At 40.4% G+C, this 21,285-nt stretch overlaps 1 protein-coding gene across 7 annotated transcripts in view; it reads right to left on the reverse strand.

The window, feature by feature from the left end:
* Positions 1–21,285, reverse strand: part of ppargc1a (peroxisome proliferator-activated receptor gamma, coactivator 1 alpha) — a 50,159-nt gene that overhangs the window by 15,583 nt on the left and 13,291 nt on the right. For 2 of the 7 annotated variants that reach the window (XM_014004368.1, XM_014004370.1), the window contains exons 3-6: positions 10,878–11,072; positions 7,282–7,407; positions 4,717–5,297; positions 2,716–2,789 (exon numbers count right to left, since the gene is read on the reverse strand). In XM_014004368.1, the coding sequence (XP_013859822.1) occupies positions 2,716–2,789; positions 4,717–5,297; positions 7,282–7,407; positions 10,878–11,072 (976 nt within the window). Of the gene's footprint in view, positions 1–2,715; positions 2,790–3,007; positions 3,054–3,982; positions 4,682–4,716; positions 5,298–7,281; positions 7,408–10,877; positions 11,073–21,285 lie in introns of those variants that run through there. The other 5 variants (XM_014004373.1, XM_014004371.1, XM_014004369.1 and 2 more) reach the window with 5 other exon arrangements.

Here is a 21,285-nt window from a genome sequence, read left to right on the forward strand (position 1 = left end):
ACCCCCACCTGCCCAATTCCTCCATCTCTTCCCTCGCCTTCTACAGATTTATAACCAGACAGATGGCAGTTATATGGGAAGTCCTGAGATGAGCCCACTTTATAGCTTTGTTACCGCACTCACACAAACAGCCGCCGCCATTACTTTTATTCTCTCGTTCCACCTCTTTCTTTCTTTAGTCTGGTGTTCTACCCTTTTTTCCCCTCTTCCCTTATCTGCCATCTTCCCTGGATCCATCTCCACCCCACCCCTTTCTGTCATTCTTCATCTTTTCCTGTTTCTATCTCACACAGAACAAATGTGCCCACACACAGAAGCACACTTGTCACCAATAGTCTCTCACCGGAGTCAAACTCAGGCACTTTCAAACACCTACACTCTCTGTTCTTTGTCATTCCTATAATCCACATTATTCCCCCCCACTCCCCCACGTGCCACTGAATTTTACCAAATGACAGCTATTAGTATCAAATCCAGTGTTGGAATGTACATCGGTGAGACAGCTCGGCGGGAGAGCCTGACACATAAATGTGTTTGTGTCTGAAGTAACTTGTTTGGAATGCATGAGCCAATGGGTTATCATCATTGCCTTGATGTGACTCTGAGGACTGTGAGCACCCAAGACCCCTCCTTTCCCCTCTTTTCCCCTATCAATCTCTTTTATCTCGCACAGCTGATAGTGACACTGTATATATGCATTATGCCAATTAAAAAAGGAGCTAGGAGGAAGGAAAAGCGGATGTTAGACAATGCCTGAAAAAAAATGTTTCATCAGTGAAGCACCATCTGTCCGAAACCATTTGTGCATGGGATCATAAACTAGGAGCCATTAGCAATGGCGGTGAAATAAATCAGAGTTAGATAAATATGTGCCTCTCAGTCAAACTTGCAACTGATGGATGATTTGCAGACACAAACACCAATCATGCAGACACCAGTGAGAAAACGGCAGAACAAGTGAGTGAGAAAGAAGAGAATTTTATCTTCTCGCTCTCTTTTTTTATTGTTCTTTTTCAGCTATAAATCGCGAGGAGACCACAGACTGAATAACAACTCCRGGCTTAAAGGGTTGATCCTGCAGTAAGCTATGCAAATAGCAACACACAGACCACCTCTGTGTCATGAGATACAGTAATTAAAGACAACACAGCAGTACAGAGTAAATCTATTAGCTAGGCAGAGATTAGACCTGAACAGTTGCATCCCAAGGGGCCTCTCTGCCTTTTGTAGCCTTTACAGTCCCTCTCAGAGTAGGGTCAAACAAACACAAAGGCATATATGTTACCTTTATTTGCTCTTTGACATAATTTGGCTCATTATAATTTGTAAAGGTTGAAACAACTACTACGCCAACTGGTCATAAAGGCATAAAATGTGCACAATTGTTCTGCTATTAAAGTAGTACCCTGCACTTGACTAACCTCCGCCTGATTATCTGTAACACCACTATTATCTCTAGTGTGATGAAATGTTACTCTAAATCTACAAAGAACGCATAATAGCTTACGCCAGCGCTTACTAGGATCTATATCCATTTGTCTCATACAGCATGAGCCTCCAAAGCTAATCTCTAACTACGAATTGGTGGCTCAGTAACGCTAAGCTTTYGGGACTAATGACTTTCCTGCTAATATTCAATCCCAAATTTCGCCCAGAATAGAAAATGTCAGGTGAAGGGCTTTATGTGATTGTGCTTGTGAAATGGGTGCTGAACAAATGCATAAATCTGGCCACGGGTCAAAYAGACTCGCCCTCGGGCAGTAAAACACGAGGAAATATTAACTGAACTTGATTGCCCCGCAAGATTTAAGGAGCACTGCTCTGTCCTTTAATTGTCAACAGGCATCTCATTTGACTCTGAAAGCTTATCTGTACAAAAAGGGGTTAAACATCACTTTAAACAAATACAGACTAAAGACGGAAACCTCTTGGGGTTTGAGTTTCTACTCCCCGTAAGTAAAACTGCAGGGGCTAGACACAAGGTAAACCCAGGACTCCTCCATTTACTGGTAAATGAATACCTAAAAGGGCCACTTTCAGGGGCTGAAGGGCAGACAGTTTATTGTTATTGACCTTAGATGATACATTTTGAATAAATGTATGGGTAAAACTACCAAATTAAATAATTAACATTCAGATAACATCAGGATCCCAAAAAGAAAAAGCATATACACTTAAAAAATAAATATGAGGMCTTGTGTAGAATAGCAAATCAGTAATGCAGTGTATTTAAACGATCTTGTTTTCACTGCTGACCTTTGACCCTTAAATATATACAACTTGTGGCTGACAGGTGATTTCAGTCTGGTTCGCCCAATGAACTYCCCCAAATCGGGAGTCTGCACTTAAAGTGTCTTAGACCATTGCACTTCAACTCGCTAAAGTGTTTATTTTTTGTTTGCTTCAACTGTTTTGTATTCATATTTTTTGAACAAAAGTGCAATTGCTATACATCTGTTTGAGCAAGAAATATGTTATGTTCCTGCACTGTATGCTGCTTTAATAAATATATAAACAAAAATGTTATTTAAAAAAGGGAAGTTTTATTACATTTGGTTAAGTGTTCAACACKATGTGACCCTCTGGTAGCATCAACAAAGAAATTGTAACTCCTTTCATYATTTAAGTTTCCCAGCCCTGATCTATAAGCTGTAAATTAAAATTCTTTGGTGTTTATGGTGGTTTAGATTTTAGGCAACCAGAAAATGAGCTTACCTGGAGTTCCAGCAATCTCCACACTTAATGTGCGTTCAATGGTTTTGTTCTCAAATGGTGATCCTTTGTGGTCACTGGAAGACAGAGAAGAAGAAAAAAAAACAAAAAACTAAATTAGACTTTTTTGGGAAAAAAAGTTTTTAAAAAAGTTTGGTGATCTAAGAAAATGGAAATGAGTCACAAAAAATGCCTCAACTTGAATTTCAGATTGCTTGTTGGCTTTTTTTTTCTGTTGCTGTAGTTTGTTGCTGCTTTCTGCCTACATAAATGTGGAAAAACTTCTCACACTTACTTTGGAGACTCTGGGGTCAAAGGAAGTGGCAAGGTGGTTGGTATGGCTGCAGAACACAAAGGAGCATGGGTAATTATTGATCTAGCATTTATGGCAGAAGAGAAAAAGTCCACATTCTGCAAAACATTTAATCTCAAAYTGTCTCAACAAAAACACTCAATGCTACAGAAACACCTATCCCTGCTTAAACGGTCATTCTAACGACACTGTTACACAAAGTAGARCTGATTAAATTGACCCCATTTTACAATTTATTCTCTTAGGACACTGTTCACTATGTAAGGCAGGGTGGACTGATGGTTTCACAGGTGTCTATACACAAAACAGACTGCGCTTGACAACAAACAGATCATAATGGAGTAAAAACATACAAAGACAAATGCTACAAAACAAAACACGTGACAGTGGGTGAGCCCCTCCCTACACAAAAAAGTCATGATCGCATGCACCAATAGCAGAAGGAGGGGGGAAAAAAGAAGGAAGAAAGGAGAGTCAAAGAAGCTTGTGCAGTTGCCTGAGGCTTTGGCCGACTTGTGCTTCAGCTGAGAGAATGCAGCTTTGGTAGCGCAGCGCAATGCTAAAAAACAGCATCTGGGCTTTGAGTCTAAATGTATATTCAGAACACTCAGCTCAATCAGCCAAAGATAGTTCAAGAGTTGACTGTAAATATAGGTTGTATTGCAGCAAGACAAGGCTCACCCCCTTTTTCCACCCCCATATTTTCTTTTCCTAAAATGCACCCTGTAAATTTAAAAAAATGCTTTCAGGGCTGGCACAAAAGCTTTGGCGAGCAGGCTGTTTGTGGWCATTGGTGTTTACGCCCTCAGAATGACAGTTAGACTCAAATTAGATTACAGGTTAGTGATGAAATCAAACTGGGAAGTGGTTAAAGCAGCATAGGGAGAAGAAAAGAGCAGAGATAAGACCAGTGGTGGTGGTAAGGGTGGGGGTGGTGGGGGGTGCAGTCATGATTACCTAACAATGGGTGGCCCTGGTCATCGGGGTGCTCGCTGAATGCCTGCCTGTGTGGCTGCCCTTGCACTTGTATGATGGAGGGAGGGGTGGGTTCTGCATTGCTAGTATCTGGAATGAGCGGGCTTGGTCGGGCCTGTGAGAGCACCGTTGCAGGGCTGCCCATGACATGGTCATCATCAACATCATCAACAACACCATCATCATCTTGTTCAACATCCTCCCCAGAGCCCTCCTTGTTTGGCCACCCCAGCGCTAGCCCAAAACCCATTTCTAGCCCTTGAGCTACTTGGCTGTCCCAGCTCCCTAGGTCTAATTCTGGAGATGACAACAAGAGTTCTGTCTCTTCCGCCTGGTTTCTGTAATTAGTGGTTCTTCTGACTTCTTTCTGTTTCATCTTTGGAAAAAACTTAACCTGGCTATCAGAACTCTTACCAGCTGATTTGCTCTTGGTGCTATGTAAAGGGTTAATTGTGGGTTGGGGTAGTTTGGCACARTACTGAGTGGGCTTCTGTTTAGAGGTGAGCAGCTGACTAAGTAAAGGGTGCCCCGGCTTAATGCCTCTTTTCCTAATTGTCACTGAGTTCTGCCTACATGGTGCAAGGCTGACACCACTACTGTTACTGCGGCCTTGTCTGCCAAAGCCTTCACTCGCCTGAGTGGCGACTGCAGCCTCTCGGCAATGCTCACAGCTGTGACTCACCTCTCGGGGAGGGAGGGAATAAGAATGCATATACCTAATAAACCTAGCGGCGGCCAGGCGGCCAACATCGCCTGGCGGCCGTCCTTCTTCACTGGGTGGCCCATGCTGCGGTTTGGGGCAGGCGTGACCACAGGTGTAGGTTCTGCGGCCAACGGGGATAGAGGCACCTTCCGACTCCTCAACCCCGTCATYGAGAGTGCAACGCGGCCATTTCCCATCCCCATGACCAGCCATACTACACTCGCCTGCAGCCCGGCTCTCACCTCGCTGGTGATGCTGCTGYGGCGACTGTTGCTGCTGCTGTTGCTGTTGAGATGCGGACTTCTTCTTGGAAGTGGCGGAGGAAGAAGAGGAAGAGCAAGTGGAGGATAAGGAGGAGAACGAGGAGGTGGAAGAGGAGGATGGCGATGAGGAGGAAGAGGCACAGAGACCCAGGCCACTCTTGTCTCTGCTACTGGAACCTCCCCAGGCGCTCTTGGCTTCACTGGCTTTGGTGTTGAGCAGGATGTCATCTGTGGCTGTTAGGTATTTCAGCAGCTCTGTGCACGGCCGCCTCACCGGGCGGTTCTGTTGGCTGGGGCCCCCTCTTGCCTTGCCATTCCAGGGGCTCTCCGTCTATGCAAAACAGCAACAAACAGAAACAAAAGCTAAGTTGGCTCCAACTTAATGGTAAATAGACTGTAGCTATACAGCTCCTTTTTTACATAAATCATAGAATGTACCTTGGTTAACAGCTCAATATAGTTTTGGTACAACAGGGAAACAAGTAAAAGCGAAATGGTAGGGTTTCTTTTCACTTATAAACTTTCACTTTCACTTATAACTCTCACAAAACTGAAAACAAAACACTTTTGGTAATTGGAGGCTGTTTATAGTAAGGTTGGATTTGTCAACTGGTAAATTTGTTGTAAAGGAAAGGTATTATCCTTCTGAAAAATTGGACAAAATGGAGTGTTTATTACAAATAATTTAGTCTAAACTTTTATTTTTATTTATTTACCGGTATTTTACCAGGCAAGTCCCATTGAGATCTCAGATCTCTTTTTCAAGGGCGGCCTGGGCCTGAAGGCAACCTATTGTACATGTTTTGGGGGGTGGGGGAAACCGGAGTACCCAGAGAAAACCCACGCAAGCACGAGGAGAACATGCAAACTTCGCACAGAAAGACCCCAGGTCYGAACCGGGGATCAAACCCCGGACCTTTTTGCTGTGAGGCGTCGGTGCTAACCACTGAACCGTCATGCTGCCAAACTTGAGGCCAATAAAAGGGTAATATATAGCAAAATATTAAATATTAAATATCTCACAAAAAATGTTTGTACATGTTTTACGAACAAGTTGTTTGTAATCCGCCCTTCATCTTCATCCAACTTCACCAGCCATTCTTGCTTTGCTTTAGAGTAGAGTGCTTTAGAAAACGTCTTCCTTTACTCATTTTTCAATTGTGACAATTAGAAAAACACAATTTTCGACTTCATTATGAAAGTGACGATCCRTAAATATTAATCTGTTTTACTGAGACTGGTAAAAATAAATGTATCATGTCASTTTTAGTACTCAGTTTGGTACAACTAGAAAGAGATGGAGCCTACAACACTGACTCGGACGGTTTGAGCACAGTAGTCACCCATAAGTCTGGGAGGTGATGGCGGGAGGGTTGTCTGCCCATCATCCTAATTGTGTGCCCCCACCTCGAGCACCAGCACACCACTCTGTATGCACACGGTGTCCTCCAGGAATCCTCTTTCGCTTTGCTCCAGAAATGGATGACTCAAAGGTACGGTATGAAAATAGACACGGTAAGGAAGGTTGASTCACGGAATGTGCAAACACTTTATGTAGATTAACTACAAATCTGTCTGTGCTGGTTTACCATATAATACGTATCATCAAATACAGATTTTTTTTAAAAATTATTTTGATCATTTAAAGCATTCAGTAAATCAAGATATTTTTGCCAAGTGCTACATAAACGTACACTGTGACGGATTCTGACAAAAATAAAATCATATATTTAATTTATTTACATTCACAACTTATGATACTCGTGCAGACTAAACTCAACTTAATTAACCCATCCCTATTGAATAAAATCACTCTTCAAAACATCTAATGAGAACATCACATCTGATGTTTTGATCTTGTCATCTCAAGACATCAATCTTGCCGCAAAAGTGCCCGTCGCTGTTTTTCTTTTTTCCTTTATTCCCTGCTTTCTTTTTCTTTTTTTAACAGGCACCACACCAAGTTGTATAAGTGTTGAGGCTAATGAGACAACAGTGCTGATTCTTTGCCTGCAAAGCCCAACAGCAATCAGCCTGTTTTCATTACGAGACAGCCTCCTGGGATTGTAGACTGCTAAAGCAGTAGCCTATCGTCTTCTAAAGCGACCACCAAAACAAAAAAAAAAAATGTGACAAGGCGAGAGGGAGAGAAAGAAACAAGGCAGAGAGATCGAGCAAAACGAGAGAGATAAACAAACAGAAATAAAAAACTGTACAGACAGGAATGAAAGAAGCTGCGAGGCAATATGGGAATTTTGTGTGTGCTTGCGCACAGAAGTGTGTGTGTGTGTGTGTGTGTGTGTGTGTGTCCCCACCTTGACGACGGCAGGTGGTGGTCTGATCCGGTGGTTGCTGCTGGCTGCATGGTTCTGTGCCTTGCCACCTGTGTATTGATTATAGCTGAGCTGGGAGTTTGCGGGTGCCAGAAGGAGCTTCTTCAGCTGCAAATGGACCCAAACAGATTCGGAAAGGTGGGGAGAAGAATGGGGGGGGTGGGGGGGGCTTGGGTTATGCAAATGACCATTTCCTTTCAATTATACAGTCTGCATTTATAAATGTGCAATAATTAAACTGAAGCTACAGCTAAATATATACATATGTTTACACACACTACTGGTCAAGAGTTTTAGCACACTCGAATTTTTCCAGTTTTTGATATTTAATATTCAAACAACTTAAGTCCAATGAACAGCTTGAAAGGGTACAAAGTTAAGTGCTGAACTGAGGTTTATAAAAATGTAAGGTTACCCCAAATTGAAAGTCGAGGCGAGTACAGTTTCCTTCACCATCACAACGCATGCAGTGTTGGGTCTGCCACACCTCTTTCTGTCAGTTTACACCAGTTTCTGACTGAATTGTGAAGGTGAAGAAAACTTGACTCAGACACACTGACTTAATTTTTTTAAAACCTCTGGCTGTTCAGCCCTTATCTTTGAACCGTTTCAAGCTGCTCATTAGACTCGATCTGCTTGAATTTTAAATAAAATCTGGAAAAATGAGGGTGTTCTAAATCTTTTGACTGCTTTTACAAACACACTTTTGTMATTTGAAATACATTTAAAAGACTAAACAGTTGTACAGTTTACTAAAAAAATAAGAAATCTGTTTTTTTCTCCTTCTTGCATAGGTGTTGTTGTATACACAAAAGCATGTGTTTCTTGTGTGATTGAGTAAACACAATCAGGCATTTTCAGAAAGGTCATTTGGCAAAGAACCGTCATGGAACAGAACAGTCTGTAACGTAAAAAACAAAACATTTTAGCTTAAGGCAGCAAAGCCAGAAAAATATCCAGGTAGTAACATCACGAGTACAAATAGTACAAATATGGGTGGGTCTAAAATTAGAGGTCYGTCTCTTTTCTTTGTCCTGAAGGATCAGTTGAGATTCACTGGGGGAGARATGGGAGGCTAAGGATTTCTAATTTTCTTTACTGTAATGATATAGCTTTTATTCAGTGCCTGTAGCAGCGTGTAAACTACAGTTGGCTCCACTACAGCGGAGGAAAGCCAAATAATTGACCGCATGATTAATTAAGCAGATATTTGCCATTTTTAAAATAATCATCCATTGGCAATATCTGARCATACTTAGCCAATTATCAAGTAAGTACATCTGTGGGTAGAACAGTGTTGCTGTYAACAATAAAAGTGGGAAATATTTAACACTACACACTTGTGTCAATCAAATTGATATACCCAGACCTTCAAGGACAGTCAGCTGGGCAGCGTACGAATGCTAACTTTTAAAAACTATCCATGAGAACATTGGGAATACTTATATTTTTCAAAGCAACGTCTGTTTGATTATAGAAATGAGGTGTTATTTTTAGGGGRAAAAGAAAAAAWCWAAACAAAGAACAAACAACTCTGGAATTAGATTTATAGTTCCACTTAAATCAGTTGTATAATAGTCAGGAACACATTCTGACTAAAAAGAAGGCCCAAATCGAAATGTTTTAACACCTTAGTGTAGGGTTGGGCAAAACTGTATCATTTGCAATTAATCATCAGAACAAATGTCAACAATTAATACCTGCCACTCTGCAATTACTGCTATTACTGTCATGTGATGATGTATTTKTGTGTGGGACCCACTATCACTACCAGGCGTGCAAGTGAACCCAATGGTGGAAGGCAATGTAAAGCAGATAAYGCTAACCCTAACCCTACAAACTTGTTTAATCACYTGAAACACCAACATAAACTGGGGTACAAGAAAAGCCAGTAAATACGGACCAAGACCACAAAGTTGGCTACATGCAAGTGCAACTGTCATCTGTTGATCATCTTATTAATTGTTATCAGCTAACTGTCACAATGAATCGTGATCAGTTTTGGTGACAATGCCCAACCCTATCTTAGTGTCTGTACACCTTGACATAAAGGCATTTGTAGACAAAACAGTTAGGGTTAAGAGTCCCACTATAAGCAGTTATAAGGTCCAATGAGTTTGCTTTCATCCTGCCGGGGGAAGATCTGTGATTGGGCGACGGTTCACTTAACAACTTCAGTTATGCTTGAGACAATAGTCAACAACAAAAATGGAGGACAAAATTGTTGGAGCTCAGTTTTGAAGACCTTTGGTTTATTTTCTAGAAGAGAGATTGAATAAGGAAAGGGGGAAAAAGACCCAAATGTAATACCTGCAAGTTAAAAAAAGGCAAAAGAAAAAACACCACGAACACATGGAGTCACCTGAAATGTCATCACCTTCAGATCTGTACAGAAACACTGAAGGAAAAAAAATGCAGCTTCTGTTTTAACAAGCTCTCCCCGTTCTACTGTACAGTTGCTTTGAGTGTAAATATTCTTCAATAAGTGTTCTTAAATAACAGTCGACACTCTGAAACTACATGCAAATGAGTGCAAATGTTTTTCTGAATACAAATTTTCCTTTGCACGTTATTTGCCCACTTGGCACATGAGTCACTCAGCTGCGTGTTCCTTGCCACCCCCCGCCACCCCCCGCGTGGTTTTGTCAGTGCAGTGGGCCTGAGGTGTTGCTGCCACATGAGCTGCGTCTCCTGTGGAGAACTTCGAGGCGTTCACTTCCAGTGCCACCAAAGAGGGGTACAACATGTGGTGGCGAAAAGGGCAAAACTTCTGTGCAACATCACACCAACAAAGCTGTTTCACGCAGCATAAATCTGTACGGGGACGACGTTATCGTGTATTTGAGACATTTCGATGCGCAGGCAGAAGCAAATGACTATGAACTGGTTTCTTGTGCCAGTGGGGTGCCTTTGCTGCCTGAACGTGAGGTTGTGCAGAACTYACTAGGACAAAAAGCCCCCCTAATGATTTCCTTGAAGTCGTAATGGCAGAGGATTCTCCCTCCAAACAATAACTGCTCACACCTCCTTCACCCCAATGCTGTCTCCCATGTCAGCCGCAACTTTTCAGAGAGGTGGGTGTCTAGCAGAAACCGAGTTCATTGCCTTTATTATTTATTGCTTCATTAATTTTTCACCACACAATGCTTCTAGCAGCATTGTTAAGCAGGCATAATGCCTCTGTTATGCTGAAAATGACCATGATTGTGAGTGTTGTGAATGATTTTGCAGAGAATTGGAACAAATTAATTAATATTTTTAATATTTAATAGGAAATATTTGTTCCACACACATTTTTTCATTGAAAGACTCATAACAGTTGACCTAGCTTTGTAGTAGCCAACACACTCAACCCATTCTGTCTCATCTCTGGATCTGCATGTTGCATTTAACACACATACAGTCAACACACTGAGGCAAACCAATATCAGAAGCTCTAACAGACCAATGAACACTTTTGGTGCCCGGTCTTAATTTGGTGTTGGCTGTGGAGTAGCCAAAAAGTCAGACTGTGTCTAATTCTGGAGGTCATATCATGAAATTAAACTCCCTTCAGAATCGAACCAAGTTGAAGTTACCAAAGAAGGCTCCTCAGGCTCTGGGGTGCGTGGCGAGGCGTCTGGCGAGGATGGACAGCTCCGGTCACTGGCATTGGTCACGTCCCCATCTGCCAAGGCCTCAAACGAAGGCAATCCGTCCTCATCCACCGGGATGCTGTCCAGCGTCTCTGTAAGCACTGCCAGTAAGTTGGCCTCATTTTCTTCATCTATCTTCTTAGAAAGGGGGAAGAGGAGGAACCCGAAGACAAGACACAGAAAGACAAGAAAAATGGGCCATTTTAGTCAAGATCATTTGCATCTGATTTTTATTAGAGMGATAAAAGAGGTGGCTGGCTGCATAGAACCTTTCAATGTTTATATAAAAGAAAATAATTCTGGGTAAACGTTGGTTTTTATGCAACAGCCACCCCATCCTGGAAGTATTCAAGAAAACAGAATTAGTGCATATTTTAAGTACACTCAACTGCCGATTAGCACAGAGGACTAAATGGTTTGGAGCAGGTTCTGTCACTGAGAGGTTTATAACAGTAAAATACACAACAGGATGAAGTTGCCTCTTCTTTATCTTCAGCTACAGAAAAGAACAATTGRATTGCAGACAAAAGATGTTCGAAAGCAACCCTCAGTAAGGTGTTACATCCCACTAAATGCTAAACAAATGTGATTTAAAATGCTGGCTTGGCAGCTGATATTTAGGACAGAGTTTCTATCAACATTTCCTGATAAATAAAACTTGTTCTCGCAGCTGACTTAAGTAGTCGAGGCTTTAAAAGCGCATGAGTCAAAGAGCAATAAATACGTTGAGACAGACAGCGAGAGATGTAAGCTTGGAGATTTATAAGCAATAAGAGTTCTGCAACTGTGTGTGTGTGTAGCACAAATGTATATATAAAAGGAAGAATGTACATATGTAGATACATATAAAAAGTGACAGGAGATAAGACGCTTCACAGAGGTGTGTTTATGCCTGTTTGCTACATCATGGGGACCTATTTCCAGACAAACAACCTAGTCCCCATGAGTGCGGATGCCATTTTTGGTTTGGGGGATAAGGTTTAGGACTAAGGTGTGAATTGAGTTTAGGATAGGGTTAGGGTTAGGTTTATACCTGTAAGGTTGAGTTAGGACAAAGGGGAAGGGTTGAGCTGTAGAAGTTAATGAAAGTCAATGCACATGAATGTGTTTATGTGTCTGTGATCATATWTCGATTGCCTTATTTTACATTGACAAAAAAGTGAAAGGGTTGTAAATTCTAAGGGAAGATAAACACTATTTTTTGCAAGAGGTTTTGCTGTTAGCTCAATTAAATCCAGTCTTCATGCACACATCAGGATTATAATCACTTGATGATGACATAGGGGCCATCAATACAATCAATCCTTGTTGAAATAAATTCTGTTTTACCAACGTGGCAACAGCTTTTTTAATACTTTAGATTTTATATGTCCATTTAGAGATTACCCATATATCTTTGGCAAGCCAGCTAACAGTGAGGAAAMCACTAATTTAATGTTCATTGAGCAGAGATTTTTCCTTCCAACATAAACACTCAGTTATTATTAGAAAATGATAAAGGGGACATATTTCACAGAGATAACRTGGTGTAGACCAGGGGGCATGCTGCATTGGCAAGCTAATGCCTTGCAGGAAATTGCTCAGTACGAGGTAGCATGCTGTTTAATTACTTGCAAGAAGCTTTAAAGTCCACTGTGCTGGAACCTTAGTGCTATTGAAACGCTCGCCATTTTCCAGCTTCCCAAATCATTACCTGAGCACTATGCGAGTTGGTATTAACAGCTGATAGAGCCGAAGCCTCGGCTTAGCCCAAACAAACATCTTTGCATGAGAAATTGAAGTTTGGGATCCTTTCAGATGATCACAAATGAGTCTTTAATGAGCCAGCCATCTGTTTRGTCCATACTCATCAACCATCCAATCAATGGCGCAGCTTTATCCACTGTTTCCATCCTCCTTAAACCCATAAATCTAAATTCGGTAAAAATTGTCATGTATGCTGCTGTGAGATGGGAGTTACATTAAAAGCTGGGCTGCCTAACCATTATTATTATGTCACGCTTTAGAAAGAACTGTGGGTTTTTTTTTAGGTCACAGTGAGCTCAAATGTAGTGAGCACAATCCTGTTTCAAAAACCTCCACCAATTCCACCAAGCTCCCACAGGTGCAGTGTATCCCAAAAGATAACTGAGAAGGGACTCTCATATTCTGAGAGAGACACTTGTAAAACCCTGAGTCATGACCGTCAGGAAGCAACTGCTGCTGTGGTTTGAGTAGAGGCACTCATTGGCCAATTGGGGATTGGAGAAACTGGGGTAAAGAGCAAATTTTAGTGATGGTTTCTTCCCAAGAGAGAAAATAACATAATACCTCCGTCCAGGAGGGTGAGCTTTTCCATGCCAGCTTAGGGACCACACTGCACAGCTTCAAAACCAATGTCACGCTAATATGTGTGTTGGACATTTGCAAAAGAAACAATACTATCAGTTCGGGTGACTCTAGGGAGATTTGGCACCAAAACGGCAGAATAACCCGAGAACCAGCAGACGACCATGTCCATTCATATTGATCACTACAGCAGCTGCTGAGAGGAAAGGACGGACAAAGAGAGGGGAGAAAAATTGTCTCCGTGGAAGCACTTTTCTCAGCCATCTCGCTTAATGGACCTCACAGAATTAAAGAGATCTTAACAATCCTGGGCTAATTGTGGGATCACTATATATTAACCCTGCTCCAATTCTAAAGGGTGCCATTTTCCTGCAGTTTTATTCCAAATGCCTCAATTAACCATAGAACACACTGGCGAGAGCTGGCAGCAACCCCCACCCAACACACACCCACAAAGCCCCGCTCTCCCCACCCTGTCTGATGTTCCTCACACAGGCGAAAAAGAAAACTAACCCCAGTTTTTCATTATTAGGTGAGACACTTTTGTTATCAGTCAGGCAGTCTTTCAGATTGTCCTTGCCTTTTGCTCTTTTATTGGGTTCTACAGCTCAGCATTGTGTTCTAGGAGATACTATTCACAGAGCTGATAACAGGAGGTGAAGGTGATGTTTTGAACAAACACTCACTCCCGGACACCAAGGCAAACAGCCAAAATTAGATCTGCACACTGCTTCTTAAGGGTTCCAAGGTCCTGAGCAACCTTCAATGGATCAAATATTAACAGTTTTTTAGGGAAGGTGGGGGCAATGTATTATTTATGTGTCAAAAGGAAACAAACATGTTGTGGAAGTACAGGATGATAGACCTTATGGCTGGACGGCGTAAGGTTTAATCCTGGCAAGTAGAAGAGCAAGCAGATTTATTTTTCAATTCTTGAAATGTATTCAAGAATCAACAAAAAAAGTCCAATTAGCTTTGATTCAACTTGCAAGGATTACAATGTCTTGCAAAATTAAGAATCTACACCTGAATACAAAGTTTGATCTAACTCAACGGCCCTTTTGTAATCACAGGATACGATGCAAAGCCTGAKACAGATGTGCTGAGGTGAAGTGTTTTTTTTTTTGTATTTTTAAGTAAAGTATGTTATGTATTTTTACTCAGTTTGACAATAAAAATGTGTGCTTGTGTTAAAGAACTTTTCAGAACGTGATTCTGAAATGTAGATGCAAAGACGAGCTGCCCTTTAAACTACCTTCGGCCGTTCGGAAATGTCCCAAGAGATCTGGCCAAGTCCCATGACAATTAATACAATAAAGATAAAAAGGAGCTGTTAAGTGAAGCTCAGAGGCTTYARTGCATAAATGTGTCAGTCTTTTCTRATCTGTCATCAATACGTCATATTTTYGAGCTGTCAAGATGGCTTAATCCTATATATTAACAGATTTGGCACTGTGATTCCCTCCCTTAGCGGCTCAGATGTGTAACACTTCTAGGTTGACTTCAACYTCTCATCCCACCTTGGTCCTTATATAAACCATACAAAGATGAGGGGRAAAAAGCCTCTGTGGAAAGGTAAGAAAGTGTTTCGTGAAAGGAGCTTAAGTTGAGCCTAAAAAAGACCCTGCTTTCCTTGATCTCAGTCTTTTTTTACTTCTCTAGACTCTTTAGCATTTTCAGGACGGTCTCTTGGATGAGGTTAAGCATCTTGCTAGACCTTGAAGAGACGGCGCAATTAAACATTCTGAGGTGGGTGGGGGCGGGGGCATATGCTCGTACGGCATGTGGGGTGTTGGTATCAAGTCATCACATCTTGACTCTGCCAAGAAAAGCAGCCTTGGATTTGATAAACAAATAATGTCATTCTGTGTTATTACCCTCAGCCCCCAGATTTCAGAGGAAATAAATCAAAGTCAGCCTCGCCGTTAAGGCGTTAGTCAGGCCTGACACGTGGGCCGGTCACACAGGCACAACATATGGTGGCAGGGATGGAGGGAGGAGATGGAGGGGAGAGGGGAGGGGGGGGACACGATGAACGGAGAGACAAATCACGGCAGCCGCCAGAGACGTCTGGTCATTTAGCATGAGCTTACTGAGATGGAGAGAGGGTGATTATGGCCTATACGGAGCGATGAAACCATACATAACACTGTTAAGTTCTTCTGCGAGKGTGTGTGCGTGCGTGTGTGTGAGGCAGCGGAGGCACAGTCCGATGGTGTTCCAAATCATAAAACTAAATGTTAAACCACCAGCTGTGAATGGCTTACAGATGTAGCAGTGAAGTGAAAATTCTTGTCATTTTCGTTGCGACTCTAGAATCAATCAAGCGGCCCTATTATTATCGCCAGCCACCGCRAAACCAGGGTGATCATGTAAATGCCTCTGGGTGTGTATTCAGTTATCTGTTTGTTMAGAAAATATCTTAGAAACCACTTAAATGTTAATGRATCTCTCAGAAAATAATYATTAAATGTACATTTACAAATAATTAACMGTTGGAATCAACTTAAATCAAGACCACAGCTAATGGACTGTACCAAACTAAAAAGAAAAGCTGTAATTTAGTTAATGATTAAAAGATAATTTGGGATAAAATTTTGTGTGCTAGTAGCTGAGAGTTATACCCAACACACTCTCTGAGTGCAAAATAAATCAAGAGGGAGAACTTTGCTTTAAAGGTGTAGTATGTGGTTTGGTAAATCTGTTTATGCKGTACTACTGAAGGCCTCTGGGTGTTCCATCTAAACTAGGATTGGGCAACAYTGGCAAAAAAATTAATCAGGATTAATTGTGGTATTTAGCCGATAATGATTAATTTGATGATTAATCCCCTGGAGTCCATGGACGCCCTCATGTCCTAGTCACATGACCAGTTTAGTGGGAAAGATTTGCTCTTCGGAAAAATCTGTTCCAAATTGTGTCAAAATTACAGACTTCAGGCTATACATCAAATTTGAAATTGTGTTGRTAAATAAATTATAGAACTTTTTTTAAAATATTCATCATATTTGAAGCAGAGAGGAGCACCGATCGGACTCTGTCTGCTGGCATTAATCGTATAAATCGTCAAGTGCCAAAAAGTAATCGATTAATGTTTTTCTGATGATTAATTGCACACRATACGATTATACCCAACCCTGATCCAAACTACCAAATTTGTCTCTCATTGTCGCAGTTGCRTGGTGAAAATWGTGGAATTTTRTTCACAGCTCATGCTAAACTCATGGATGGAAATTAAACAGACRTTGTGAACGGAGGAATCTGTCAGCCAAAAACTACCACATCGACTGTTCAGCTTTGGGTCGAGTATGTGGAGACCTTTTACTTTCYTAACGTCTGGATGTGGACGAACATAATCCGGACTAAAGCAGCAACAAGTTTTCGGCACTGTATCTGAAACACAATAACCTGCCTGGATAACAAATTCTCAGAGAAGTTTAGCATTTCAGACGTTAAATTTGTATTTGAAATTTACAGGAGTTGTCTTGGTTAAAAAGTCGACAGGAGTTATAAATCAGTGAGGAAACGATTTGAACCATCAATGAGGATTGGGACGTGTGGGTGCAGGGATCGCCTGGGAACCATTTGGGGCTGTTACAGCAACAGCGAGATGAGCTGACAGGGGAAACGAGAGAGGAAAATGATGTGAGAGTGAGCCAAACAGAGAACTGTTGTTGCACTTGCTGACACAGGCCAGATCCAATTGAGACACCTACTCAAGGGGATGTTGGCAATAGTTGTTCTTTTGAGTTTTTCCTGTGAAAAATCCTTTACCCAGTAAAGCCTGCTGCTCAAACTAACTGCCTGAACTCTGCCACCCGTCTGCTGAGATCTGCTGAGGCTATCATGTGCTGTTTTTAACCCGTTTCATCTAACGTTGGGACAAATATTATCCAGCGGGCTTTATGGATAAGTGCATTAAAAGACCATGTAAAGATGTTTACCCACCACAGACAGCGAAAGGGCAACAAATATTTTTGACCATGTCTGTGTGTGTTCATTTGTCTGTAGCATTCCTAAAAGTATCTCATGTATACATTGATCTGATTTATGACACTTTCAGAATAAAATCACTGGGTTGACATYGACCATTCATTAACTTTTAAGGGCTGACACACAAAGCAAGCATAACTTTAACATGTGGGACCCATCACTCTAAAATGAGGCTGAGGTATCTTCTTTGAAATTACAACAATTTTTTCTCATTTGAATAACCTAAAAATAGGATTCAGACTAATTATTGATGGGTTATTTAAGGGTCTTGATTAGGAAGACAAGTCTAGGCACCACTTACGATATTAGGATGATCCAAAATGTAGCCAGAACTCTGAAGATGTGCTGAGGTCGTTTTGACCAAATTAGACTTATATAATCAGCTAAAATATGGAGTGTAAGATGGACTGATCCCAAATTTATACTCTGTTTCACTCTCTCTCTCTTTCTGACTGGTGACTGATTGCTCCATTTCTGTTTAATTTTGAAATTCCTATAATTTCCCATTGGGATCAATAAAGCATTTTGAATTGAATTGAATTAAAACTTTGGCATTAACCTTTAGAGTCTGTTCTGTTTGTTATTTGGGAAAAGTAAGTCATAAACCACTGATTAAATTTTGGATTCAACAAAACTGACRATGACCAAAGCACAACATTGCTACACCTTGTCCAGTTTTATCGATATTGAGCTACACTTTGCTATGGTGGTAAATGAGTGTCATACACAAAACACACTCCAACTGCTAACAAATCATGTGCCATWTCATAAAGTTAATTTTCAATGCTGGACCAAAACAACTCAAATCCTTAAAATCTGACAATCTTAGTCCAAAGCTCTGGCATGAAAGGCGGTGGGCGAAATACAACAAACATACATCTAACTTCTGGCTAAACACGGCACAAAACGGCTGCACGTGTCTTTCAATAACCTCACGATATCCGATCCAAATGATAAGCTCACCGGTTGTGACGTGTCTCTATCTACTGTCCTGCCACAAGATGCTGTTGTTTTCCTCCTCCAGCCGCTCAGCAGATGGTCCAAGCAACCATTTCCTAACGCCACCAAATCACACGCCGCCGTAATGACCGGACGCGCAATCTTTTGTTTTGGCAGCTACTTCCCAATGCGCTTGGCACGAGGGAACACTGATTGCTGTGATTGCTCTGACTGTGCCTTGTTCTGACGGTCGCAGCAGGAGCAGGGGGAGGAAAAACAGAGATTTGGAGGCTCAAATAAAAATTATTCAGCTGAACGCMGGGTTTGAATAAGGAATGGTGCTTCCCTCTGATTTTTTTATTTTTTTCTAGCTTAATGGCATGCAAATAGCTGTTTGCWCTGAATGTGCACTTCTAAGCAAGGGGCCTTTGAACCTACTGTTACACTGCTGATAATGTGTCGGAAGAACACAGGGAGGGGAACAGATTAGAAATGGACAGAAAAAAAGGACTGTTTTAACTATCAGTCTTGGCAGAATTTAAAGAGTCTCTTGGMATTTTGGGATTAATATTTTGTCAAATAGTTCTTAGTTAATTTTCTATCAGCTGTGACATCAGCCTTAGAACACAGAGTACTGAGAAAAAGTGCCTTTTTTTGTTTTACGCTTATAAAACAGCTCTTTCTTAAAGATGACAAGCTGATGTGAAAGAACACTACATGAGCTAATAACTAGAGGATTTGCAATTCCAGCAAAAATGCAGCATGAATGTTTAATGCTGAAAGCAGGTAGCAAAAAAAGTTGTAACTACCAGAAAGAAATTGCAAAAACAATTGCAAACAGATATTAAAAAGAAAGCTGAAATTCAGAAAAATAATATAAAATGTGCAGAAAAAAGGACTAAATTGTGACTTTTACCTTTTATCTTGTGTCCTTGAAATTAAAAAAGTCATCATTGAAAATGCATGTTTGTTGAACTAAGCAGTAAGAAGTTGAAGTTGACACAAAAAAGGTAAATTTAGCAGAAAAAAATAAAAAACAGTTGAAAAGTAGTTTAAAAAGCTAAAATTAGAAAAAAAATGAAAGGATGTTTGATTAAATAAGCCACAAAATGAATTTACCTGAATGCTCAATTTAGCAAAAAAATAAATAAATAAATACAATAAAAACTCAAAACAAAATAGCTAAAGAGTAGCTGAAAAGCAGAAAAAAACAGCAGAAGGAAGCTGAAAGGCGCATAAAAACTTAAATTAACAGTAAAAAATAAAAAGATGCACATCAAAGCTGATATTAGTGGACAGAAATTGCAAAAAGCTGAACCAAGACAAAAAGTAAAAAGTATAAACCATAAATCACAAAATATAAATCAAGAATTATAATATGTTGACATACAAAAAGTCATAGCCAGAATGTCCTGAAGAAGCTGAACGTTATAAAAATATAAATTGTTTAAAGAGCCCAAAAATTGTGAAAAGCGATGTGCTAAAAAATGTATGAAAAAATGGATCTCAAAATAAACCACTAGAGGTATTTTACCTCATTTCTCATCCTCTGCGTTCTATGACTGTTGTCAGTACTAACTACGGATAAGTGTTTGACTGAACATCCCTTCAAAAAAAAACCAAACTAGCCCTTTAAGTTTGCTATTAGCAGTCACGTGTAGCTCTTCATAAAACATCTGCACACCAAAAACAAGATAAAGGCTGGTCATTTTGGTCCTGACATTTACATAGATCTGCGACAAAAGCAAAACGGAACAGAAGGTCTTGTTCATCTCTGTTGCTGACACCACTTCCACACACACACACACACACACACACATACACACACATGCACCCACAAAATCCAGCTCCTGACCTTTCAGGCCCTGCCAAGCTCATCGAGGCTTTATGACGTTTCATTTGTCAAAGTAATGTCTCTCTCGGAKCAACGCCAATATGTGTGGAAAGCTGGGATCCAGTGGACACGGTATAGAAGGCTACAGTGTTTCGAACAACAGGCACATAAACATGTCTGTGTGTAAATGTCCTATTAAACAGCTTCACACACTCTGGTTTGTACATATCATAATGGGAACAATAACACAAATCACTGTAGTCAGCCCTAGCAAACCCAAAATCTGTAGCACTTCTATTTGACAAATATTGGGCTAAAATGTGGTGTGGTAGAAGATAAGGGCAGAGATGTATAGCAGCTAAAAACATTTATTTAAATACGAACTCAGAATGAAAGTTGTTGTTTATGCACACTAAAAAATGAAGTGTTGAATTTACAAGTTATGTCAATTGGTTCCATTAAACTGAGCTGAGTAATCTACTCAACTCTGTTTAGTGGAACCAGTTTGCTTAAAAAAATTCAACACGTAGTTCCTTAAAATGTGTGTGAAATTACTTTTTGCTTTCCCGATTTTGTTTTGAGAGGTTTTATGACTTTTACTTAAGTACTTTTCTTATCAGTGAAATTCGTTTTTAACAAAGTCATTTAAGGTACTTTTACTTAGTTTATTTCTTTACAGTACTTTATACAGCTATAGATAAGAGTCAGGATAAACCCTGAATGAACAGATTGCGTGAGGTCTTTGTTTAAAACTTTGACATGATGTGGCTGATATGTATTTCTTCAAGGAAATCTAGTTTTATCGATTTACTCAGATCCAATGAATTTTAATGATTTATTCGCAGTATATATAAATATTTTTTTTTACTTATTTACAATTATAGGGCAATACAGGCCCTATAAAGATAGGTATTGTTTAAAACTTTGATGGGATGTGGTTGATATGTATTTCTTCAGGGAATTCTAGTTTTATTCGAATAACTCAGGTCCAATGAATTTAAACGATTTCTTCGCAGTATTTTTTTTAAATTATTTACAATTATAGGGCAGTAAAAGGCCCTATACAGGTAGGTCTTGTTTAAAACTTTGATGTGTTGTATTTCTTCAAGGAATTCTAGTTTAATTCAAATAACTCTGGTCCAATGAATTCAAATGATTTATTTGCAGTATGTATTTAAAGGCTCAGTGTGTAGGATTTTGTCAATTCTTTTAGCCGAAATTGAGATAATCACTAATGACAATAAAAAAAATATGTCT

The sequence above is a fragment of the Austrofundulus limnaeus genome, unplaced genomic scaffold (assembly GCF_001266775.1).
Source record: "Austrofundulus limnaeus strain Quisiro unplaced genomic scaffold, Austrofundulus_limnaeus-1.0 Scaffold23, whole genome shotgun sequence".
NCBI lineage: Eukaryota > Metazoa > Chordata > Actinopteri > Cyprinodontiformes > Rivulidae > Austrofundulus > Austrofundulus limnaeus.